The following is a 26,208-nucleotide window of genomic DNA, read 5'->3' as shown; positions in this document are numbered from 1 at the left end:
GGTTCAACTTCTACCATCAGGGTGGAGCTCAGTATGAGAGTGCCTGCTTAGCATGCACAAGGCTTTAAAGAAATCTGAGCACTGCAATAAATAGTTAAACCAATGAAGAAATCAAAAGAGCTGGCCCTGGTAGCTCCTGCTATGATTAATTAATTAAATAAGTAAAATAATTCTCAACATGGAAGAGTGCTATGCACTGCTGTGGCTCAGATAACTCATGCCTGTAGTCCTAGCTATGCAAGAGTCTGAGATCTAAGGATTGCAATTGGAAGCCAGCCCAGGGAGAAAAGTCCACGAGCCTCTCATCTCCAAAAAGCCAAAAATGGAGCTGTGCTCAAGTAGTAAAGCACTAGCCTTGAGCAAGAAAGCTCAGGGACAGTGCTCAGGCCTGAAGTTCAAGTCTAAAGATGAAGAGTACAGTAAAAAAAAGAACTTTGCATGAACCTTAAACGGCCTTAGAATTTTATGTTCCAAACCTAGATAATCCTGTTTGAATTTGTTTTACTTCATTAAATCTATTCTTTTCCCCAGTTTTCAGATGCACTGAAGGACACTGATTATAAGCAGACTGTGATTGCTCAAGTAAGGTAAGTCTGCTCTAGACTGCTGGGTGCTTTGGAGGCTCGGAGGTGTTTGCTTCATTTCTCGTCTTCCTCTGAGTTTCCCCATGTGACATGAAGGTCTTCTCATGGCAAGTCTCATGTACAAGAAGGTGGTTAGACAGGTCAGTGCAGAGAGGAATGTGCATGCCATCCCTGCTAAGGTCACACTGACTGTGTAGCCAGGATGGAAGGGTGTGGCCTAGAGAAGGTAAGAGGCTGATGGTTGCTCAGCAACTTGTGCCTGTGGTCCAGAGCATCATCTGGACCAGCTTGTTTGGAGTGTGCATTGCAGGCAGAGAACACCCTGCCCACTGACACACAGGATGACTGAGGGGCTCGTAGTGAGCTGCTTCTGTTGTAAGAACAGTGTTTATTGAGCATTCAGCATGTGAGACCAAGTGAATTCTCTTGAAGTTAGCAGTTCCACCTCAGCCTTCTCTGAAGCACATGAATACACAAGCTTTCAAGCCAAGAATGTACAAAGATGAGTGGAGCTGGACAGAAAAGCAGCATGTGGAGTGTTTATGTTTTCTGGTCTATTATTGTATTTATTTGTAAAAGGTGTGTCCAATCCTTTGTGGATCAGGAGAAGGCAGGAGCATATACAATTAGCCTTCTGTATGCATGGGTTTCTGATTGGAGGATTCACCGAGCTGCTCTGAGAACATATTTCACAGCTAAAATCTATTCTTATTAGGTGTGGTAGCTCACACCTGTAACCCAAGCTTCTCAGGAGACAAAGATCAGAGAAATCATGGTTCTACAACAGTTGAAGCCAAGAATTAATGGGAATCCCATCCCATCTCACTCAATAAGCTGGTCATTGTGGTATTTTCCTGTAATCTCAACCATATGGAAGACTGTGCATAGTGGGATCTTGGTTCAAGGCTAACCACAGGCCAAAAGATGAGACCCTATCTAAAAGAAAGAAAAAAGGCTGAGAGGGTGTCTCAAGAAGTGAGAGAAACTTATATCGTCACCATCCTGCTGAGAGTGGCAGCTATTTGGTCAGACATTCCTCCACATACATCTGGTTAACTCTAAGCTCCTAGACCTAACAAAGTTATCCCCAACTTTCCCAAAAATAAGTAGCCACGATTTTCCTACAAAGTTTTCCAACGGGACATTGTTGTTGTGTTTTCCCCAGAGATTTTCCCTAGGTACACATGAAATTGAAAAACTCATAGTGAAAGATTAATATGGTTCAGGACTGGGTCTCCATATTTGGACCCTGGTTAGGGGTCAGGCCTATGAGTCAGGACGAGGGCTGAGAGATTTGAAACCCTATTCATTTGTTGGCTCTTCCGTTCATCAAGTGACAGGCTCCTTTCCTTTGCAGCATTCTCAGTGGGTCAGCAAGATCCGTAATGCGTGCTGCAGGTGAGGTGCAGGCTTCTGTTCAAAACATTTTTGCAGAAGATACAAACCAAACCGAGTCCAGTGTGTCTGTTCTCATTCTCCGGGCAGCAGAGAATGACCCAAATATTTCAGTTAATATTAGTAAGTATAATTTGAGTAAATAACTCTCCTCAAATACAAAGGTCTACCTGACTTTTCGTAAACCTTTCTATTGTAGGTCAGAAGTGCTAAGGGCTACACGATCAGAACCCATGGCTATCTGCTGACTTTAAATCTGTTCCTTCCATTCCTCTCACTTGCCTCCTGTTCCTTTCTAGCTGTGTCCCATGTCATCACATTGACATCTTTAGCATTCTCCTGGGAAGTACAAACCAGACCTGTCACCTATGGGCAAGGAAATAGGAGGAAATGAGAAATCAGAAGGATCACACCAACTCACAGCTTTACAAATGCGTATACACAAACTCACCCTCTTCAGTGTAGCTGTCTAAACTCATGTTTATGCTGTACTAGGGACCATCCCAAAACGTAGTGGCCTAAAATATCAATATTTCCTTATTGTAATGTCTGTGGCACAGATTTTTTTTTTCCCATAGGGCTGGGCGCTGTCCCTCAGCTCTTTAGCTGAAGGCTAGAACACGACCACTTAAGCCACAGGGCCACTTCCAGCTTTTTATCTGCTTATGTGGTGCTGAGGAATCGAACTCAGGGCCTCATGTATGCCAGGCTAGCACTCTACCACTGAGCCAACTTCCCAGGCTGGCCCATGGGTTAGATTTCAACATGGTTCCAGGGAGAGGCCAAGCTTGACTGATCTCCACAGGGCCTGGTTAAGCATCTCTCATCACTACACACACACACACACACACACACACACTCACACACTCACACAGAGTTGGGGTCTGGCATCTCTCAGATGGCTCCATCTCAGCTCCACACAGTGTTTCCTCCTCTAGCAGGCTAGGGTAAAAGACTTTCAAGAGCAGCTAGAAGATAAACGTCATTGTACAAGGGTTTCTCCAGCCTCTGCTTTATCACATGTATTACTCTCCTAAGCAGCCAGGCCAAATGGTAGGAGGAAGTGCTGCACAAAAGACCCTGCCAAAGGGTGTCAGCCCAGAAATGTAAGAATGAGTTGATGAGATTTCCCCACAGCAGTCATCATAAGCTCTTCACCCTAGAAAAGGATCAGTTAGTACCGGCTCCAGAGGGGCTGTTGTGTGTCCTGTTTTCCAAGTGCAAATGTCGCTGGTGGCCATAGTGCACTCACTGGCTTCTCTGTGGCTGTTAACACATAGCTCCCCTTCTTCAGTGCTTCTTCCCTGCGCTGCCTCTGTCCATTCTTCTTGTCCCTCTCTGCCTTCCTCATGTTTCTTTTACTCCTTTTATGATTTATGCCTTAAACCTTTAAATGTTACTGTTGTTGTTACTTATTTATTGTTATTGTTATTGTTGTTGTTGCCAGTCCTGGGACTTGAACTAAGAGCCTGGGCCTGTCCCTGAGCCTCTTTGTGCTCAAGGCTTGCATTCTACCATTTGAGCCACAGGGCCACTTCCAGCTTTTGAGTGGTGAATTGGAGATTAACAGGGAGACAAGAAGCCAAATAGCAGCAGTGCTGGACAGGCCTGGGCATGATCAGGGCCATTGTCCAAAGACCAGACGTTTTGGGGATACTAAGAGATAGGATTAACATTAAGCTGGAGTTATTGGGACAAATATCTTCCACACCTTTGGTCTCAAGTAATGGTTCCCAAACTCTATCAGTAAAGGCCAAAGGGCAAATAGACTCTGGCTAGAGTCAATATATAAATAAATAAACTTGGCTGTGCTCCAATAAAACTTTATTTACAAAAATAGAGTTGGGGGGCTGGGAAGGTGGCACAGTTGTAGAGTGCTTGCCTTGCATGCCTGAGGCCCTGGGTTCTATTCCTTAGCACCACATAAACAAAAAGAAAAAAGCCGGAACTGGCCCTGTGACTCAAGTGGTAGAATTCTAGCCTTAAGCTGAAGAGCTGAGGGACAGCGCCCATGCCCAGAATTCAGGCCCCACGACAGGACCCCCCCAAAAAAACTAGAGTTGGGCATATATGATTCTTGATCTATAGTTTGCCCACCCTGGTCTAGAAGAATCCTCAACCTTTGAAGCTTGAAGAATCTAGAGGGCTTGGAAGGTAGCTTAGTGGTAGAGTGCTTGCCTAGCATGTATGAAACCCTGGGTTTGATTCCTCAGTACCACATAAACAGAAAAAGCAGGAAGTGGCCCTGTGGCTCAAGTGGTAGAGTGCTAGTCTTGAGCAAAAGAAACTCAGAGACAGTGCCCAGACCCTGAGTTCAACCACCTCTACGTTTCTAGTTATGAGACTCTCTTGGCAGCTCACAACACTGTCAAACCCTTAAGCTAATCTAAACACAAAGCCTAGAATCTTTTTGTCTGGCACATATGATGACAATTGCCAACAAAAAATGGCCATTTGGCCACTTATCAAACTTCCCTCCTCAGCTCTCACTAGGTCCTGGGACCAAGAAAAGATCTTCTGCCTTGTCTGGCCAAGGAGTCTAGGCCAGGGCTGTGGAAACCATTGTCATGTTATTCTCACCATTTATTCAGTCTGTCCAATCAGAGAGCCAGAGGCTGGACTGATCACTTCCCTTGGAAAGGTCACTGTGTTGATCCACACTCTTGTTTTTGTTTGTTTGTTTGTTTTATTTATTTATTTTTGATAGTGTGGCCTTAACCTCTGGGCCTGGGCGCTGTCCCTGTGCTCTTTAGCTCAAGGCTAATGCTCTCCCACTTGATCCACAGCACCACTTCCGGTTTTCTGAGTGGTTTATTGGAGATAAGAGTCTCACAGACTTTCAACCCGGAGATGGCTTTGAACCACAGTTATCTCAGCCTTCTGAGTAGCTAGGATTACAGGCATGAGTCACCTTGGACCAGGGCCCTTTACTTTTTCCTCCCTGCCTTCCTATGGGTATATAAACCAACTATGTTCATCAGAGTATGGTGTATAGTTTCCTTTAGGAACTTCTTGGCTATGCTTTCTTGCAAGATGATTGTTTAGCCACCTTAAAAAACATACCCTTTTTTTTTTTTTCTAAAAGTTTGTAGGGGCTCTAAAAGATTTTCTAGAACACCCAGAAAAATCTAAAGGGTCTTGATTCCTTGGCATGAGAAGTAAATAAATTTTTGTATGTATCAGTACTGGAGCTTTAACACAGATTCTGGGCACGGTCCCTTAGCTTTTTCACTCACGGCTGCTGCTCTACCCCATGAAAACCATAGCTCCATTCTGGCATTTTGGTTTGTAGTTGGAGATCGAGTTTCACAGACTCTTCTGCCTAGGCTGGCTTTGAACTCTGATTCTCAGAACTCAGCTTCCTAAGTAGCTAGGATTTCTGGAGGGAGCCACCAGTGCCCGGCTAGCTGTTGTTTTGTTTGTTTGTTTATTTGAAGTCTCTTTCTCAGCAGCCCTTTGTCCATTCATCTCTAGCCTATGTTGTCAGTGAGGATTTGGCTTCAGAGTTTAACAATGGACCTTCCTGAGACCTAAGAAAGCATGTGTTTGTTTCTAGATTATCTGAGGTGTGTGGTGGAAGCACACAGCCAGAGAGTAAAGAGAGCATAGGAAAGAGGCAAGAAGGTTGAAAAACGTGTTTATAGTGTTATCTGCTATCATCTCTGTGGATTTCTAACCTCTTCCTTCTCCATCCAAGGTCCCAGTGACCTGTGCCAAGTGGACCCCTGTGGCAATGCTTCCTGCGTGGCACTAAACAACACACATTTCTGCAAATGCCCAGAGGGATATTATTATACCTCTCTAAACTGCACAAAAGGTGAGTTACAAGGGGCTGGGAATGTGGCTTAGTGGTAAACTGCTTGGCTAGCATGCATGAAGTCATGGGTTTGATCCTCAGTCCCCCATACACAGAAGATGATGGGATTGGCACTGTGCGGCTCAAGAGGTAGAGTGCTGGCCTTGAGCAAAAGAAGCTCAGAGACAATGCCCAAGTCCTGAGTTCAAGCACCATAACTGACAACAAAAAAATGTGATTTACAAGGGCTGAGCATAGTGCAGCTCCACATCGCATACCTTAAGTGGGCTTTAGAGAAAACTTGAGATGATGGTGAATAGAGTGTCTAGGATATGAGAAGCAAAAAGAAAAAAGCTATAGAGGCCTCCAAGGCCAGCCATATGAGGAAAAGGCTGTTATTACCTTGGACAAACAGACACCCAGTGGAAGAGGAGAGGGGCAAAAGCAGAATTGCAGACTGGGCTGGAAGTCTGGGGAAGATGAGGTTCTTTCCTTCTGGGTTTCCGGGGTGGGGTGATAGAAACTATCAAAGACCAAGTGACCACAAAGACTCTATCTACACTGTGCTGTTGAATAATGGGACATGCATGGACTGGGAGCTTGGCTTTTCTTTTTAATTTTTTTTGTCTGAGGTTTGAGCTCAGATGCTGGCGGTGTTGCTTAGCTTTTTGCTTTTGTTTTGTTTGTTTTTTCGGTCATGGGGCTTAAACTCAGGACCTGAGCGCTGCCCTGAGCTTTATGGCTCAAGGCTAGTATGCTACCACTTTGAGCCACAGCACCACTTGTGGTTTTTGAGCAATTAATTGAAGATGAGATGCTCATAGACTTTACATGTATCCTGATCCTCAGATCTCAGACTCTTGAGTAGCTAAGATTACAAGTGTGGGCCGCACGCAAGTCCGCCTGGCATTTTCCTTCATCTGGCCTTGTACCACTTGAGAAACAATACTTCTGCTTCTGGCTTTTTGCCAGAATCAAGTCCCACAGACTTTTCCATGAGCTACTACAGAGAGATTCTGCTTGATTTTCAGGAACGACATTCCTCAGAGAGATTACAGTAAAAGTACCTGACACATCTGGCTTGGATGATGAACAGTCTTTGAATTACCAAGAGTTACATGATAAAATCAATGCATTTGTAAGTATTCTCCACCTTCCTTTCTCTAGATGAGTGTTGGTTCTCCTGTGGAGCTGGAGAGGGTGGGGTCTTTGGGTGGTGCACACCAACTCTGTTGCAGAGGTTCACGAAGTGAAAGGCACCCCTCCATCTTTGCCCATTCACAGGGCTTCTCCTTGATCTTCTGCCTGAAGCAGAGCCCTTGGCATGGCAGAGGCCCTGGGACTCTTGCTCTAGCCAACCCTCACCCATTGTTGTATAAACCATTCATATAGATTTAGATGAATAAGGAGCCTAACACTATTGTAAAGTAAGTTATTTCAGGCCATGCAGCTCAATGGGGTTGTGGAACCCTTGCCTAGGATGGAAAGGGCCCTGGGTTCAACTTCTACCATCAGGGTGGAGCTCAGTATGAGAGTGCCTGCTTAGCATGCACAAGGCTTTAAAGAAATCTGAGCACTGCAATAAATAGTTAAACCAATGAAGAAATCAAAAGAGCTGGCCCTGGTAGCTCCTGCTATGATTAATTAATTAAATAAGTAAAATAATTCTCAACATGGAAGAGTGCTATGCACTGCTGTGGCTCAGATAACTCATGCCTGTAGTCCTAGCTATGCAAGAGTCTGAGATCTAAGGATTGCAATTGGAAGCCAGCCCAGGGAGAAAAGTCCACGAGCCTCTCATCTCCAAAAAGCCAAAAATGGAGCTGTGCTCAAGTAGTAAAGCACTAGCCTTGAGCAAGAAAGCTCAGGGACAGTGCTCAGGCCTGAAGTTCAAGTCTAAAGATGAAGAGTACAGTAAAAAAAAGAACTTTGCATGAACCTTAAACGGCCTTAGAATTTTATGTTCCAAACCTAGATAATCCTGTTTGAATTTGTTTTACTTCATTAAATCTATTCTTTTCCCCAGTTTTCAGATGCACTGAAGGACACTGATTATAAGCAGACTGTGATTGCTCAAGTAAGGTAAGTCTGCTCTAGACTGCTGGGTGCTTTGGAGGCTCGGAGGTGTTTGCTTCATTTCTCGTCTTCCTCTGAGTTTCCCCATGTGACATGAAGGTCTTCTCATGGCAAGTCTCATGTACAAGAAGGTGGTTAGACAGGTCAGTGCAGAGAGGAATGTGCATGCCATCCCTGCTAAGGTCACACTGACTGTGTAGCCAGGATGGAAGGGTGTGGCCTAGAGAAGGTAAGAGGCTGATGGTTGCTCAGCAACTTGTGCCTGTGGTCCAGAGCATCATCTGGACCAGCTTGTTTGGAGTGTGCATTGCAGGCAGAGAACACCCTGCCCACTGACACACAGGATGACTGAGGGGCTCGTAGTGAGCTGCTTCTGTTGTAAGAACAGTGTTTATTGAGCATTCAGCATGTGAGACCAAGTGAATTCTCTTGAAGTTAGCAGTTCCACCTCAGCCTTCTCTGAAGCACATGAATACACAAGCTTTCAAGCCAAGAATGTACAAAGATGAGTGGAGCTGGACAGAAAAGCAGCATGTGGAGTGTTTATGTTTTCTGGTCTATCATTGTATTTATTTGTAAAAGGTGTGTCCAATCCTTTGTGGATCAGGAGAAGGCAGGAGCATATACAATTAGCCTTCTGTATGCATGGGTTTCTGATTGGAGGAATCACCGAGCTGCTCTGAGAACATATTTCACAACTAAAATCTATTCTTATTAGGTGTGCTAGCTCACACCTGTAATCCAAGCTTCTCAGGAGACAGAGATCAGAGAAATCATGGTTCTGCAACAGCTGAAGCCAAGAATTAATGGGAACCCCATCCCATCTCATTCAATAAGCTGGTCATTGTGGTATTTTCCTGTAATCTCAAGCATATGGAAAACTGTAGATAGGGGGATCTTGGTTCAAGACCAACCACAGGCCAAAAGATGAGACCCTATCTAAAAGAAAGAAAAAAGGCTGAGGAGGTGTCTCAAGTAGTGAGAGAAACTTATATCCTCACCATCCTGCTGAGAGTGACAGCTATTAGGTCAGACATTCCTCCACATACTTCTGGTTAACTCTAAGCTCCCAGACCTAACAAAGTTTATCCCCAACTTTCCCAAAAATAAGTATTCACGATTTTCCTACAAACTTTTCCAACAGGACATTGTTGTTGTTTTTGTGTTTTTCCCCAGAGATTTTCCCTAGGTACACATGAAGTTGAAAAACTCATAGTTAAAGATTAATAACCTTCAAGACTGGGCCTCCATATTTGGACCCTGGTTATGTGTCGGGACTATGGATCAGGACTAGGACTGAGACATTTGAAACGCTATTCATTTGTTGGCCCTTCCGTTCATCAAGTGACAGGCTCCTTTCCTTTGCAGCATTCTCAGTGGGTCAGCAAGATCCCTAATGCGTGCTGCAGGTGAGGTGCGGGCTTCTGTTCAAAACATTTTTGCAGAAGATACAAACCAAACCGAGTCCAGTGTGTCTGTTCTCATTCTCCGGGCAGCAGAGAATGACCCAGATATTTCAGTTAATATTAGTAAGTATAATTTGGGTAAATAACTCTCCTCAAATACAAAGGTCTACCTGACTTTTTGTAAACCTTTCCATTATAGGTCAGAAGGGCCAAGGGCTACACGATCAGAACCCATGGCTATCTGCTGACTTTAAATCTGTTCCTTCCATTCCTCTCACTTGCCTCCTGTTCCTTTCTAGCTGTGTCCCATGTCATCACACTGACATCTTTATCATTCTCCTGGGAAGTACAAACCAAACCTGTCACCTCTGGGCAAGGAAATAGGAGGAAATGAGAAATCAGAAGGATCACACCAACTCACAGCTTTACAAATGCTTATACACAAACTGACCCTCTTCAGTGTAGCTGTCAAAACTCATGTTTATGCTGTACTAGGGACCATCCCAAAACTTAGTGGCCTAAAATATCAATATTTTCTTATTGTAATGTCTGTGGCACAGATTTTTTTTTTTCCCATAGGACTGGGCGCTGTCCCTGAGCTGTTTAGCTCAAGGCTAGCACTCGACCACTTAAGCCACAGGGCCACTTCCAGCTTTTTATCTGCTTATGTGGTGCTGAGGAATCGAACTCAGGGCCTCATGTATGCCAGGCTAGCACTCTACCACTGAGCCAACATCCCAGGCCCATGGGTTAGATTTCAACATGGTTCCAAGGAGAGGCCAAACTTGACTGAACTCCACAGGCCCTGGTTAAGCATCTCTCACTACACACACACACACACACACACACACACACACACACACACTCACACACTCACACAGAGTTGGGGTCTGGCATCTCTCAGATGGCTCCATCTCAGCTCCACACAGTGTTTCCTCCTCTAGCAGGCTAGGGTAAAAGACTTTCAAGAGCAGCTAGAAGATAAACGTCATTGTACAAGGGTTTCTCCAGCCTCTGCTTTATCACATGTATTACTCTCCTAAGCAGCCAGGCCAAATGGTAGGAGGAAGTGCTGCACAAAAGACCCTGCCAAAGGGTGTCAGCCCAGAAATGTAAGAATGAGTTGATGAGATTTCCCCACAGCAGTCATCATAAGCTCTTCATCCTAGGAAAGGATCAGTTAGTACCGGCTCCAGAGGGGCTGTTGTGTGTCCTGTTTTCCAAGTGCAAATGTCGCTGGTGGCCATAGTGCACTCACTGGCTTCTCTGTGGCTGTTAACACATAGCTCCCCTTCTTCAGTGCTTCTTCCCTGCGCTGCCTCTGTCCATTCTTCTTGTCCCTCTCTGCCTTCCTCATGTTTCTTTTACTCCTTTTATGATTTATGCCTTAAACCTTTAAATGTTACTGTTGTTGTTACTTATTTATTGTTATTGTTATTGTTGTTGTTGCCAGTCCTGGGACTTGAACTAAGAGCCTGGGCCTGTCCCTGAGCCTCTTTGTGCTCAAGGCTTGCATTCTACCATTTGAGCCACAGGGCCACTTCCAGCTTTTGAGTGGTGAATTGGAGATTAACAGGGAGACAAGAAGCCAAATAGCAGCAGTGCTGGACAGGCCTGGGCATGATCAGGGCCATTGTCCAAAGACCAGACGTTTTGGGGATACTAAGAGATAGGATTAACATTAAGCTGGAGTTATTGGGACAAATATCTTCCACACCTTTGGTCTCAAGTAATGGTTCCCAAACTCTATCAGTAAAGGCCAAAGGGCAAATAGACTCTGGCTAGAGTCAATATATAAATAAATAAACTTGGCTGTGCTCCAATAAAACTTTATTTACAAAAATAGAGTTGGGGGGCTGGGAAGGTGGCACAGTTGTAGAGTGCTTGCCTTGCATGCCTGAGGCCCTGGGTTCTATTCCTTAGCACCACATAAACAAAAAGAAAAAAGCCGGAACTGGCCCTGTGACTCAAGTGGTAGAATTCTAGCCTTAAGCTGAAGAGCTGAGGGACAGCGCCCATGCCCAGAATTCAGGCCCCACGACAGGACCCCCCCAAAAAAACTAGAGTTGGGCATATATGATTCTTGATCTATAGTTTGCCCACCCTGGTCTAGAAGAATCCTCAACCTTTGAAGCTTGAAGAATCTAGAGGGCTTGGAAGGTAGCTTAGTGGTAGAGTGCTTGCCTAGCATGTATGAAACCCTGGGTTTGATTCCTCAGTACCACATAAACAGAAAAAGCAGGAAGTGGCCCTGTGGCTCAAGTGGTAGAGTGCTAGTCTTGAGCAAAAGAAACTCAGAGACAGTGCCCAGACCCTGAGTTCAACCACCTCTACGTTTCTAGTTATGAGACTCTCTTGGCAGCTCACAACACTGTCAAACCCTTAAGCTAATCTAAACACAAAGCCTAGAATCTTTTTGTCTGGCACATATGATGACAATTGCCAACAAAAAATGGCCATTTGGCCACTTATCAAACTTCCCTCCTCAGCTCTCACTAGGTCCTGGGACCAAGAAAAGATCTTCTGCCTTGTCTGGCCAAGGAGTCTAGGCCAGGGCTGTGGAAACCATTGTCATGTTATTCTCACCATTTATTCAGTCTGTCCAATCAGAGAGCCAGAGGCTGGACTGATCACTTCCCTTGGAAAGGTCACTGTGTTGATCCACACTCTTGTTTTTGTTTGTTTGTTTGTTTTATTTATTTATTTTTGATAGTGTGGCCTTAACCTCTGGGCCTGGGCGCTGTCCCTGTGCTCTTTAGCTCAAGGCTAATGCTCTCCCACTTGATCCACAGCACCACTTCCGGTTTTCTGAGTGGTTTATTGGAGATAAGAGTCTCACAGACTTTCAACCCGGAGATGGCTTTGAACCACAGTTATCTCAGCCTTCTGAGTAGCTAGGATTACAGGCATGAGTCACCTTGGACCAGGGCCCTTTACTTTTTCCTCCCTGCCTTCCTATGGGTATATAAACCAACTATGTTCATCAGAGTATGGTGTATAGTTTCCTTTAGGAACTTCTTGGCTATGCTTTCTTGCAAGATGATTGTTTAGCCACCTTAAAAAACATACCCTTTTTTTTTTTTTCTAAAAGTTTGTAGGGGCTCTAAAAGATTTTCTAGAACACCCAGAAAAATCTAAAGGGTCTTGATTCCTTGGCATGAGAAGTAAATAAATTTTTGTATGTATCAGTACTGGAGCTTTAACACAGATTCTGGGCACGGTCCCTTAGCTTTTTCACTCACGGCTGCTGCTCTACCCCATGAAAACCATAGCTCCATTCTGGCATTTTGGTTTGTAGTTGGAGATCGAGTTTCACAGACTCTTCTGCCTAGGCTGGCTTTGAACTCTGATTCTCAGAACTCAGCTTCCTAAGTAGCTAGGATTTCTGGAGGGAGCCACCAGTGCCCGGCTAGCTGTTGTTTTGTTTGTTTGTTTATTTGAAGTCTCTTTCTCAGCAGCCCTTTGTCCATTCATCTCTAGCCTATGTTGTCAGTGAGGATTTGGCTTCAGAGTTTAACAATGGACCTTCCTGAGACCTAAGAAAGCATGTGTTTGTTTCTAGATTATCTGAGGTGTGTGGTGGAAGCACACAGCCAGAGAGTAAAGAGAGCATAGGAAAGAGGCAAGAAGGTTGAAAAACGTGTTTATAGTGTTATCTGCTATCATCTCTGTGGATTTCTAACCTCTTCCTTCTCCATCCAAGGTCCCAGTGACCTGTGCCAAGTGGACCCCTGTGGCAATGCTTCCTGCGTGGCACTAAACAACACACATTTCTGCAAATGCCCAGAGGGATATTATTATACCTCTCTAAACTGCACAAAAGGTGAGTTACAAGGGGCTGGGAATGTGGCTTAGTGGTAAACTGCTTGGCTAGCATGCATGAAGTCATGGGTTTGATCCTCAGTCCCCCATACACAGAAGATGATGGGATTGGCACTGTGCGGCTCAAGAGGTAGAGTGCTGGCCTTGAGCAAAAGAAGCTCAGAGACAATGCCCAAGCCCTGAGTTCAAGCACCATAACTGACAACAAAAAAATGTGATTTACAAGGGCTGAGCATAGTGCAGCTCCACATCGCATACCTTAAGTGGGCTTTAGAGAAAACTTGAGATGATGGTGAATAGAGTGTCTAGGATATGAGAAGCAAAAAGAAAAAAGCTATAGAGGCCTCCAAGGCCAGCCATATGAGGAAAAGGCTGTTATTACCTTGGAGAAACAGACACCCAGTGGAAGAGGAGAGGGGCAAAAGCAGAATTGCAGACTGGGCTGGAAGTCTGGGGAAGATGAGGTTCTTTCCTTCTGGGTTTCTGGGGTGGGGTGATAGAAACTATCAAAGACCAAGTGACCACAAAGACTCTATCTACACTGTGCTGTTGAATAATGGGACATGCATGGACTGGGAGCTTGGCTTTTCTTTTTAATTTTTTTTGTCTGAGGTTTGAGCTCAGATGCTGGCGGTGTTGCTTAGCTTTTTGCTTTTGTTTTGTTTGTTTTTTCGGTCATGGGGCTTAAACTCAGGACCTGAGCGCTGCCCTGAGCTTTATGGCTCAAGGCTAGTATGCTACCACTTTGAGCCACAGCACCACTTGTGGTTTTTGAGCAATTAATTGAAGATGAGATGCTCATAGACTTTACATGTACCCTGATCCTCAGATCTCAGACTCTTGAGTAGCTAAGATTACAAGTGTGGGCCGCACGCAAGTCCGCCTGGCATTTTCCTTCATCTGGCCTTGTACCACTTGAGAAACAATACTTCTGCTTCTGGCTTTTTGCCAGAATCAAGTCCCACAGACTTTTCCATGAGCTACTACAGAGAGATTCTGCTTGATTTTCAGGAACGACATTCCTCAGAGAGATTACAGTAAAAGTACCTGACACATCTGGCTTGGATGATGAACAGTCTTTGAATTACCAAGAGTTACATGATAAAATCAATGCATTTGTAAGTATTCTCCACCTTCCTTTCTCTAGATGAGTGTTGGTTCTCCTGTGGAGCTGGAGAGGGTGGGGTCTTTGGGTGGTGCACACCAACTCTGTTGCAGAGGTTCACAAAGTGAAAGGCACCCCTCCATCTTTGCCCATTCACAGGGCTTCTCCTTGATCTTCTGCCTGAAGCAGAGCCCTTGGCATGGCAGAGGCCCTGGGACTCTTGCTCTAGCCAACCCTCACCCATTGTTGTATAAACCATTCATATAGATTTAGATGAATAAGGAGCCTAACACTATTGTAAAGTAAGTTATTTCAGGCCATGCAGCTCAATGGGGTTGTGGAACCCTTGCCTAGTATGGAAAGGGCCCTGGGTTCAACTTCTACCATCAGGGTGGAGCTCAGTATGAGAGTGCCTGCTTAGCATGCACAAGGCTTTAAAGAAATCTGAGCACTGCAATAAATAGTTAAACCAATGAAGAAATCAAAAGAGCTGGCCCTGGTAGCTCCTGCTATGATTAATGACTTAAATAAGTAAAATAATTCTCAACATGGAAGAGTGCTATGCACTGATGTGGCTCAGATGACTCATGCCTGTAGTCCTAGCTATGCAAGAGTCTGAGATCTAAGGATTGCAATTGGAAGCCAGCCCAGGGAGAAAAGTCCACGAGCCTCTCATCTCCAAAAAGCCAAAAATGGAGCTGTGCTCAAGTAGTAAAGCACTACCCTTGAGCAAGAAAGCTCAGGGACAGTGCTCAGGCCTGAAGTTCAAGTCTAAAGATGAGGAGTCCAGTAGAAAAAGAAGAACTTTGCATGAACCTTAACCGGCCTTAGAAGTGTATGTTCTAAACCTAGATAATCCTGTTTGAATTGGTTTTACTTTATTAAATCTATTCTTTCCCCCAGTTTTCAGATGCACTGAAGGACACTGATTATAAGCAGACTGTGATTGCTCAAGTAAGGTAAGTCTGCTCTAGACTGCTGGGTGCTTTGGAGGCTCGGAGGTGTTTGCTTCATTTCTCATCTTCCTCTGAGTTTCCCCATGTGACATGATGGTCTTATCATGGCAAGTTTCATGTACAAGAAGGTGGTTAGACAGGTCATTGCAGAGAGGAATGTGCATGCCATCCCTGCTAAGGTCACACTGACTGTGTAGCCAGGATGGAAGGGTGTGGCCTAGAGAAGGTAAGAGGCTGATGGTTGCTCAGCAACTTGTGCCTGTGGCCCAGAGCATCATCTGGACCAGCTTGTTTGGAGTGTGCATTGCAGGCAGAGAACACCCTGCCCACTCACACACAGGATGACTGAAGGGCTCGTAGTGAGCTGCTTCTGTTGTAAGAACAGTGTTTATTGAGCATTCAGCATGTGAGACCAAGTGAATTCTCTTGAAGTTAGCAGTTCCACCTCAGCCTTCTCTGAAGCACATGAATACACAAGCTTTCAAGCCAAGAATGTACAAAGATGAGTGGAGCTGGACAAAAAAGCAGCATGTGGAGTGTTGACGTTTTCTGGTCTATCATTCTATTTATTTGTAAAAGGTGTGTACAACCCTTTGTGGATCAGGAGAAGGCAGGAGCATATACAATTGGCCTTCTGTATGCATGGGTTTCTGATTGGAGGATTCACTGAGCTGCTCTGAGAAAATATTTCACAGCTAAAATCTATTCTTATTAGGTGTGGTAGCTCACACCTGTAATCCAAGCTTCTCAGGAGACAAAGCAGAGAAATCATGGTTCTACAACAGTTGAAGCCAAGAATTAATGGGAATCCCATCCCATCTCACTCAATAAGCTGGTCATTGTGGTATTTTCCTGTAATCTCAACCATATGGAAGACTGTGCATAGTGGGATCTTGGTTCAAGGCTAACCACAGGCCAAAAGATGAGACCCTATCTAAAAGAAAGAAAAAAGGCTGAGAGGGTGTCTCAAGAAGTGAGAGAAACTTATATCCTCACCATCCTGCTGAGAGTGGCAGCTATTTGGTCAGACATTCCTCCACATACATCTGGTTAACTCTAAGCTCCCAGACCTAACAAAGTTATCCCCAACTTTCCCAAAAATAAGTAGCCACGATTTTCCTACAAAGTTTTCCAACGGGACATTGTTGTTGTGTTTTCCCCAGAGATTTTCCCTAGGTACACATGAAATTGAAAAACTCATAGTGAAAGATTAATATGGTTCAGGACTGGGTCTCCATATTTGGACCCTGGTTAGGGGTCAGGCCTATGGGTCAGGACGAGGGCTGAGAGATTTGAAACCCTATTCATTTGTTGGCTCTTCCGTTCATCAAGTGACAGGCTCCTTTCCTTTGCAGCATTCTCAGTGGGTCAGCAAGATCCCTAATGCGTGCTGCAGGCCTGGTGCGGGCTTCTGTTCAAAACATTTTTGCAGAAGATACAAACCAAACCGAGTCCAGTGTGTCTGTTCTCATTCTCCGGGCAGCAGAGAATGACCCAGATATTTCAGTTAATATTAGTAAGTATAATTTGGGTAAATAACTCTCCTCAAATACAAAGGTCTACCTGACTTTTTGTAAACCTTTCCATTATATATCAGAAGGGCCAAGGGCTACACGATCAGAACCCATGGCTATCTGCTGACTTTAAATCTGTTCCTTCCATTCCTCTCACTTGCCTCCTGTTCCTTTCTAGCTGTGTCCCATGTCATCACATTGACATCTTTAGCATTCTCCTGGGAAGTACAAACCAGATATGTCACCTCTGGGCAAGGAAATAGGAGGAAATGAGAAATCAGAAGGATCACACCAACTCACAGCTTTACAAATGCGTATACACAAACTCACCCTCTTCAGTGTAGCTGTCAAAACTCATGTTTATGCTGTACTAGGGACCATCCCAAAACTTAGTGGCCTAAAATATCAATATTTCCTTATTGTAATGTCTGTGGCACAGATTTTTTTTTTCCCATAGGGCTGGGCGCTGTCCCTCAGCTCTTTAGCTGAAGGCTAGAACACGACCACTTAAGCCACAGGGCCACTTCCAGCTTTTTATCTGCTTATGTGGTCCTGAGGAATCGAACTCAGGGCCTCATGTATGCCAGGCTAGCACTCTACCACTGAGCCAATTTCCCAGGCCCATGGGTTAGATTTCCACATGGTTCCACGGAGAGGCCAAACTTGACTGATCTCCACAGGGCCTGGTTAAGCATCTCTCATCACTACACACACACACACACACACAAACACACACACACACACACACACACACACACACACACAGAGTTGGGGTCTGGCATCTCTCAGATGGCTCCATCTCAGCTCCACACAGTGTTTCCTCCTCTAGCAGGCTAGGGTAAAAGACTTTCAAGAGCAGCTAGAAGATAAACGTCATTGTACAAGGGTTTCTCCAGCCTCTGCTTTATCACATGTATTACTCTCCTAAGCAGCCAGGCCAAATGGTAGGAGGAAGTGCTGCACAAAAGACCCTGCCAAAGGGTGTCAGCCCAGAAATGTAAGAATGAGTTGATGAGATTTCCTCACAGCAGTCATCATAAGCTCTTCACCCTAGAAAAGGATCAGTTAGTACCGGCTCCAGAGGGGCTGTTGTGTGTCCTGTTTTCCAAGTGCAAATGTCGCTGGTGGCCATAGTGCACTCACTGGCTTCTCTGTGGCTGTTAGCACATAGCTCCCCTTCTTCAGTGCTTCTTCCCTGCGCTGCCTCTGTCCACTCTTCTGGTCCCTCTCTGCCTTCCTCATGTTTCTTTTACTCCTTTTATGATTTATGCCTTAAACATTTAAATGTTACTGTTGTTGTTACTTATTTATTATTATTGTTATTGTTATTGTTGTTGTTGCCAGTCCTGGGACTTGAACTAAGAACCTGGGCCCTGTCCCTGAGCCTCTTTGTGCTCAAGGCTTGCATTCTACCATTTGAGCCACAGGGCCACTTCCAGCTTTTCAGCGGTGAATTGGAGATTAGAGCCTTGCTGGTCTGGCTTTGACCTGTTTTCTCTATATCTCAGCCTCCCGAATAGCTAGGGTTACAGACATGAGCCACCAGTGCCCAATATTTGATTTTTAATGACTGTAACCCCCACACCTAATCTAGAGACTCATTTCTCTTTGAAATCATGAACAAATCCTGCTCATTTATAGTTTTTCATCACCTTTTCTATTTCTTTGAAATATTGAAAAGATTCTCACCAGGACCTTAAACATAAATGTTATGGGAGAAAACACTGAGAATTGTATTAGAGAATACAGTGGCTCTTCTGAATTGTCCCATCCGCTGGCAATTTGATTGTCTTTTAATAGCATACACCATTTTTTTCCATCTAGGTGTAATTTTCCAGCAAATGGTACTAGAGCTGCATACATGCACGCCCACACACATACATGTGCATGCACACACATCCACATTTTTCTTACTTTTCACTTTAGTCTTTATTTCTTCTTTGTTGGAGCTTTTTTTGGGGGGGAGGGGTCCGGTCACGGGGCCTGAACTCTGGGCCTGGGCACTGTCCCTCAGCTCTTCAGCTCAAGGCTAGCACTCTACCACTTGAGCCACAGCACCACTTCCAGCTTTTTTCTTTTTGCTTATATGGTGCTGAGGAATTGAACCCAGGGCCTCAGGCATGCAAGGCAAGCGCTCTACCACTGAGCCACCTTCCCATCCTGGGGTTCTCTTTTTACTTTGGTTTTCTCCTCAAAGTGTTTCTCATCTCTCAGGTTTTCAATCCTCTGGCCCTCCCCTAGATTTCTTACAACTCACATTTGCATTGTTGCAGATAAAGCTTCTCACCTTCTTGAACTACTTTTTTTATCTTCCACAGTCTCTTGCAGTGGAATTAAAACTTCTTCTTTCCTGACAGTGTCAGTGTTTTCTCCCTCAACATCTATAGTATGCATGTCTGTGACATCTCTGATGTCTCTTTGTCCTTGCCTGCTAAGGGGCTGTCACTTCTAAAGTAGCAATTCACACAGGCAGAATTCCTGCTCCCCTCCCCCCATCTTATCACACACTCTGCTTCTGACTAGCTCAGACTTACCGCACTTGTGAGGAGGCCGAGGGGTCTCCATCAGCATGGGAACTGGCCAGTCAGGGTAGTCACCAGCCAAGAACAACTTGTATATTCCTCTAGATAATATTGGGAAAGCTGGTCACTGGTGGCTCATAACTGTAATCCTAACTACTCAGTTGAGATCCTGAAGATCATGGTTCAAAGCCAGTCTGGGCAGGGAACTCTGTGAGAATTTTTATTTACAGTTAACCAGCAAAAAGCTGGGAGTGAAGCTATGACCCAAAGGTAGAGTGCCAGTCTTAAGTGAAAGACCTAAGGGACAGTACCCAGGCCCCTGAGTTCAAGTCTTAGTACTACCCTCCCCTCAAAAAGGATAATATTGGTAGTCCCCACCCCCACCCCATGAATGCTCTGTTTTGGCTCTTGTGAATAATTGTGAAAACATTTGATCCATGTCCTGAAGATTTCTTTGTGGTCAATGCCTCTCAACATCTTCTTCTACTCTGAGACTCAGCATGAGCTACAAGAACACAAAGCACCCTGATATGGAAGCAAGCAACTCAAAGCTCAGAGGACAGCACCATTTCTGCCGCCAGCTTCAGTGGCAAAATAGATTCTCTTTTCCGCGCTAAAAGTTGCAGAATCTCCTTTTTTCTTTTTTTCCTTCATTTCTTATTTTTCTCTCTCTTCTTTGTCATTCTCTTTTTCTTTCTCTTGCTCCCTTTTTCCCTCTCCCTTGTCCTTCTCTCTTCCCTTCTTTCCTTCCTTCCTTTTTTGTTCTTGTGGCAGGACTGAACTTGAGCTCAGAGCCTCAAGCTCTTGCTGATTTTTTCGCTTAAGACTGGCACTGTACCACTTGAGCCACACTTCTACTTCTGATTATTTACTAGTTAATTGAAGGTTAACAATCACTCTGAGATTTTTCTGCCCAGGCTAGCTTTGAACCTCAGTCCTCAGATCCCAGCCTCTATGTAGCTAGGATGATAGGCGTGAGCCACCAGCACATGGCTTGCTACTCTATTGTCTTGATGAACATATTTTTTTTAATTTGTACTTCTTACAGGGATGAATCCATGTGAATCTTCTGGTTGTAAATATGATGGTAATAACTGCATTGATGTTTTACTATGTGAATGCAAAACTGGGCTGCAAAGACCTAACCCATTTTCTACTTGTAATGGTAAGTATTTTAAATATTCTTTGCAGCTCACTTACTCTCCTTTTTTATTTTTTTTTGGGGGGGGGAGGGGTCTGGTCGTGGGGCCTGAACTCTGGGCCTGGGCGCTGTCCCTCAGCTCTTCAGCTCAAGGCTAGCGCTCTACCACCTGAGCCACAGCGCCACTTCCTGCTTTTTTTCTTTTTGCTTATGTGGTGCTGAGGAATCGAACCCAGGGCCTCAGGCATGCAAGGCAAGCGCTCTACCACTGAGCCACCTTCCCAGCCCTTACTCTCCTTTTTTGCATTTGCAAAATACAGACTTGACCGCTTGGACTTCTATATACATTCCAAGACTTAGTGGCATGAATTTTGGTTTTGCACCAGGACTGAATCTGGGCTAGGAAGTGACTTATGTGCATCTTTGCAGGGAGTATGTCTTGGTAGAGGCAATGGCCATCTGATTTTACTTAGAAAAAAAAGCAATGTGGAAAAGATGTTTTCTTCGCTTTGGGGTTAAAGAGAGTGTTTCCAGCCAGCGCTACTGGCTCACGCCTGTAATCCTAGCTACTCAGGAGGCTGAGATCCGAGGATCACAGAGGCCATCCCGAGCAGAAAAGTTGATGAAATGCTATCTCCAACTGACCACCAAAATAGGCAAAATAGAGCTGTGGCTCTAATGGTAGAATGTTAGTCTTGAGTGGAAAAAACTAAAGGATAGGGCCCCAGTTACTGGCACCAAAAAAAAAAAGATTGTTTTTGAAAATTCCTCAGAAATCATTCTGCCTTGAAACTCTAGGTATACATTGTCCTGACAACTGCAATGCTGAGAACAAAAAGCAATGTATAAGGGACAGCAATGGAGCCTCCCTGTGTGAGTGCCTGCCAGGCTACAAGAATGACAAAGGGTTCTGTGAAAAGTAAGAGAAATCACCTTGTTTTTACCTAACGGGGCTAGAATTTACAAACAACATACAGGGGAGAGCCAGGCAGCTGTGAGCCGGCAGAGCTGGCAGGTGTGGAGAGCGTCTTCCTCTTCTTCTCCAGTGGTGTCTGAGCATTCTCTGTGTCCAGGAACCACACGAGATAGAAGCGAGTGACCACACACCGTGGGAAATGTATTAACTGTGCAGTTGCAGAGGAGGGAACTGGCGCTGCCTGCAGATGGCATGCCAGTGCTGACAGAGCAGGAGCAGGTGGCAGGATTGTGTGGCATCACCCTCGAGAGGGTCTCGGTGCCTCTTGGGCTCTGTGTCACCTGGTCGCTGAGTCTTCCTGGAGGAGCAAGAGGCCTCGTAGGCCTAACTAGAAGGTATTCTTCTGGGAAAAAAAAGAATGGAACATAAGGAAAGCAAGAGAGAGGAGCCGGGGAGGGCAGAAGAAGAGGAGATAGAAAAGGAGAAATGGAAGTAGCGTGGGACGGAGACTCCAGCACACTCTCTCATGTATTTTCTCATTCTTCACCCTATTCCAGGTGTCCATTTGGCTACAATGGAAAGGACTGTGAAGACCGTGAGTACAGATGTTGTGCTATTATAGATAAGGCACTGGTGGCTCACGCCTTTAATCCTAGCTACTAAGGAAGCTGAGATCTGAGGTTTCAAGCCAGCTGAGGCAGAAAAATTCATGAGACTTGTATCTCCAATTAACCATCACAAACACTAGAAGTGGAGCTGTGGCTCAAGTTGCAGAGCTGTAGCCCTGAGCAAAAAAGGCTCAGGGACAACACCCAGGCCCCGAATTCAAGTCATCTGAGAATGGAACAAGGACCCCTGTTAATACCTGGTTCGGTCTGGCTTCCTTCATCAAAAAAGTCTGTCTGTAACTTGTCTTCTGGGCCCTGCATTCCATGCTCCTCTTGGGTTCTGGGTACCAGTTCTGCTTTGGAAATCACAGAACTCAGGCTCAGTGTGGGCTCAGGCCTCAGGGCCCATTCCAATCCAAAGAGCATCTTAAGTCATTATTCTGATGGCCCACATCAGCTAAAATATGGATGCTCTGCTACTAGAAAGGATAAAAGATCCATGTATTCAAAAATTGGTTGTTGTAGGAGAGCAGGCCTGGAAATCAGACATTAGTTCTGAAATCTTGCCTTCATTATTTACTGGCTTAGATGTCCTCTTGCAAATTCAATTGCTTCATCCCATCCTAAAGCCATCTCTCACCCAGACTGGAACAACGCAAACTTTAAACATTTGGTAATTTAGACAATGCATTCAGTAAAGCTCAGTGATCTGAAATTGTCTATGAGCACCAGCTTTGTGCCAGTGCAAATAGCACTGGAAGCATTGTGCCCACACTCACGTGTGGAGGGCTTGGTTGCCAGAACAGTTCTGCCAAGTCATTTCTTCCTTCTGGCTCTCAGTTTCCACATGAATAAAATGATAGATTTAGCCGGGCACCGGTGTTCACTCCTGTAATCCTAGCTACTCAGGAGGCTGAGATCTGAGGATCATGGTTCAAAGCCAGCCCAGGCAGGAAAGTCTGTGAGACTCTTATCTCCAATAAACCACCAGAAAACCGGAAGTGGCACTGTGACTCAAGTGGTAGAGCGCTCGCCTTGAGCTGAAGAGTTGAGGGACAGTGCCCAGGCCCAGAGTTCAAACCCCACAACCACCACCACCAACAACAAAGATAGATTGGGAGCCTGTGACCTTTCAGGCCCTTGGAGACTTCACTGTGGGTGGTCCCATGAACCCAGGATTTTTTTTTTGAGGGCGGGGGGAGGATGCATTTGTGGCAATGGTGCAGCAGAAAGAGAGATCTACGGTATTAGCCATGGGCTTCATTGTATGTTTTCTTTTTCAATTTCAAGCAAGATTTTAAAAATACAATGGGTGAACTTGATTTGACTGACATTCGTTTCACTATGTAATCGTGTAAGACTCTGAGTGCATCCTGTCACTGCTTTATCATGCTGAGGTTTTGGGACCTGTGAGTGCGCACACTCATAGTTGGTCGTGAGGCCAGCGTTGAAGGTGCAGGAGCAGAGTGGGTGTCAAGGGACCTCCAGGCTCTTCCCTCACCAAGACCGTCAAGCCATGGCCTGGCTGCTCTGTTAGCCACAACCTCAGCCCCTGCCTTGTCCCTGGGCTGGCGGATATAGGGGAGGTCTGGAGAGCAGGTAAAGGCAATGAGGTAACATGGGACGTGTGGGACTCATGTGATCCCAGCTCCTACAAAGCTCAGGAGTGGGCTGCCACAGCTGATGAGCCACCTACCCAGCCCGGCTCTGCAGGGTCAGAGAGCAGAGCACGAGCAGCCTCAGACCTGGGAGTAACCGGAAGTACATGTACCTGTGCAGTAGACAGAGGCCAGCTTAAGGGAGTCTAATCTATTCTTTTCCCTTTCAGAATTTCAGCTGATCCTCACTATTGTGGGTACCATTGCTGCCATCCTCATCCTTGCCTTGGTGATTGCCCTCATTGCCTCTGTAAGGTAAGAGGATGGAGGTACCACCCCCACACCGAGCACTGGTTTCCAACTGGTTTCCTCTTGTGGACAGGGGAGGGGAATCAAGGGGGAAATTCTCCACCACCATTGACTCATCTGTCTTTGTCATACCTTCATTTTCCTCTGAGTATATTAGTATACGTGATCCTGGAAGTAGAACAGACTTTAAAACATCACCATAAGGGGCTGGGAAGGTGGCTCAGTGGTAGAGTGCTTGCCTTGCAAGCATGAGGCCCTGGGTTCGATTCCTCAGCACCACATAAGCAAAAAGAAAAAAGCCGGAAGTGGTGCTGTGACTCAAGTGGTAGAGCGCTAGCCTTGAGCTGAAGAGCTGAGGGACAGCGCCCAGGCCCAGAGTTCAGGCCCCACAACCGGACCCAAAAAAAAAAAAATTAAAAAAAAAATAAAAATAAAAAATCACCATAAAATGGTGCTAATGGCTCTCACCTGTAATCCTAGCTACTCAGATGGCTGAGATTTGAAGTTTATGCTTTGAAGCCAGCTCCAGCTGGGAAAGCCTGTGAGACTCTTATCTTCAATTAACCACCCAAAAGCCAGAAGTGGGGGGTGTGGCTCAAGTAGTAGAGTGCTAGCCTTGAGAGAAAAAAACAAAGAACAAAAAATGAAAGGACAGCACTGAGGCCCACAGTTCAAGCCTCAGTACTGGCACACCGCCCTCCACCCCCCCCCCCCCAAAAAAAAGAGTGTTTAAAGAAAAATTAGCATTTATGTCAAGGAGTCTTCTGCCATTGTCAGATCCTAATTCTTGTCATTGCTTTCAGATCAAAGAACAAAGGCAAAAACATAGAAGAACAGCACTTGATTGACAACGACTTTCAGAACCTGCGCCTGCAGCAGACCGGCTTCAGCAATGCTGGAGCAGAAGGGAACATATTCCCCAAAGTCAGAACCTCAGCCTCCAGAAACACTCCTGAACAGAACCCATACATCAGCCAGAAGAGTATCCCGCGCCCCGACTACTAGGTGAGCCCTTCTGTTTGGCTTTGCAAATTGAAATTCTTAGGACAGAAATGGTACACACACAGACACACACACACACACACACACACACACACACACACACACACACACACACACACAAAGTATGTCTTCATCTACCCATCGCTACCCCATGGGATTTTTGTTAGTACTAGAGTTTGAACTCAGGCCTCCATACTCAATACTCAATTGAAACTGTAAAACGAAAAACCAAAAAAACCAAACCAAAACAAAAACCCTCCCATAAGGAAGAATAGGGAGAAAGCTGAAGAAAACAAAAATAATGTTCAGAACCTACAGATTTAAATTATCTCATATATGTCTGTTAGGACTGATTTTCTAGGAGACTTATCTCTGTTAATCTCTCTGTCTAGAATGGAAAAAAAAATCTGGACGCCTCCATCTCTCTGGCCATATACACCATGAGTCTGAGATGCAGATCGGTGAGCAGCATGAAGCTCTGGCCTCTGGTATTTCCTTCTGGCCAGCACCGTTGGTCCCTCTAAATGCTGACAAGGATCATAGCTTGTTAAAGAAGTACCTGTGAAATTAAATATGCATATGTGCTACCAGCACTTGTAACATAATTGATTTTCTCCAATCTGTACCCAGTACTAAAACAGTGGTTGGGTTTTGTTCTTTTCTTGATGGCAACACAAGCATTTCCAGTGTGGAGGACACTCCCAGCATTCTTCGAGCCTGGGAGATGGCTGCTCTCTTGAATCGCAACTACAGAGGTGGATACATGACCTGATCCTCCTGGGAGCCTGCTACACCAGCCCTGCAATGGAGGGAACGAAGGCATGATGTTTCTTAGGGTACAGTGGACAGGTTAGAACATGGATGCCACCACTCTTCTCCTTCCCAGTAGGGATTTAGCCATCCTTGAACTGCCAGGAGTATTTGTGATAGGGCTTCACTTCAAGAATGGGAAAGAGGTATTCAACCTTTTCAAGAGTTATATTGGGAATGTAAGAACTTTTGGATGTTAATGAGAAGGCTCAGATTAGAAATATTTCCAGAATGTGATATGGAGTTTGTGAAAAGCTAATGGGTATGAGAGGCAGAGGGTGAACAGCCTGATCTGGCTAGCAGGGATTGATGTGGTGGGAAGATGAATAAGGAGTAGGCACCAGGTTCCAGCTCCTCCCTTGGGGTCTCTCCTGGGAGCAGATGGGCTCACCCTAGTGTTGTTCTGCCCAGACAAAGAGCCTGGGAACTAGATAAAAGCCAGAAGCCACCAGTGATCAGTGTGAGCCCCTTGACATGACTACCTTTCTGTGTGGCTCAGGGTCAGAGATGTGTCCACAAGTCCAGATGCAAAGCCTCATGATACAGGTTCCAGACAGACTTCATTTAGGACCCATTCTGCTCTGGTGACAGAGGCTGGCTGTAACCACCAACACCACACACACACACACTCACACACACAAAATACAT

General features: G+C 45.2%; 1 protein-coding gene across 1 annotated transcript in view; it reads left to right on the top strand.

Annotated features, from left to right (window-relative positions):
* Positions 1 to 26,208, top strand: part of Muc13 (mucin 13, cell surface associated) — a 38,789-nt gene extending 12,581 nt beyond the window's left edge. The window contains exons 8-23 of the mRNA XM_042670257.1: positions 532 to 587; positions 1,942 to 2,102; positions 5,677 to 5,796; positions 6,807 to 6,913; positions 7,802 to 7,857; positions 9,220 to 9,380; positions 12,961 to 13,080; positions 14,091 to 14,197; positions 15,088 to 15,143; positions 16,496 to 16,656; positions 20,225 to 20,341; positions 21,116 to 21,236; positions 21,791 to 21,828; positions 23,670 to 23,754; positions 24,552 to 24,753; positions 25,143 to 26,208. Of these exons, the coding sequence (XP_042526191.1) occupies positions 532 to 587; positions 1,942 to 2,102; positions 5,677 to 5,796; positions 6,807 to 6,913; positions 7,802 to 7,857; positions 9,220 to 9,380; positions 12,961 to 13,080; positions 14,091 to 14,197; positions 15,088 to 15,143; positions 16,496 to 16,656; positions 20,225 to 20,341; positions 21,116 to 21,236; positions 21,791 to 21,828; positions 23,670 to 23,754; positions 24,552 to 24,753 (1,668 nt within the window). The 3' untranslated portion in view covers positions 25,143 to 26,208. The remainder of the gene's footprint in view (positions 1 to 531; positions 588 to 1,941; positions 2,103 to 5,676; positions 5,797 to 6,806; positions 6,914 to 7,801; positions 7,858 to 9,219; positions 9,381 to 12,960; positions 13,081 to 14,090; positions 14,198 to 15,087; positions 15,144 to 16,495; positions 16,657 to 20,224; positions 20,342 to 21,115; positions 21,237 to 21,790; positions 21,829 to 23,669; positions 23,755 to 24,551; positions 24,754 to 25,142) is intronic.

The sequence above is a fragment of the Dipodomys spectabilis genome, unplaced genomic scaffold (genome assembly GCF_019054845.1).
Source record: "Dipodomys spectabilis isolate Male_0828 unplaced genomic scaffold, ASM1905484v1 ptg000017l, whole genome shotgun sequence".
In the NCBI taxonomy this organism is placed as follows: domain Eukaryota; kingdom Metazoa; phylum Chordata; class Mammalia; order Rodentia; family Heteromyidae; genus Dipodomys; species Dipodomys spectabilis.
Note: the sequence above shows the minus strand (reverse complement) of the source record. Positions and strands in the feature narration are given on the sequence as shown.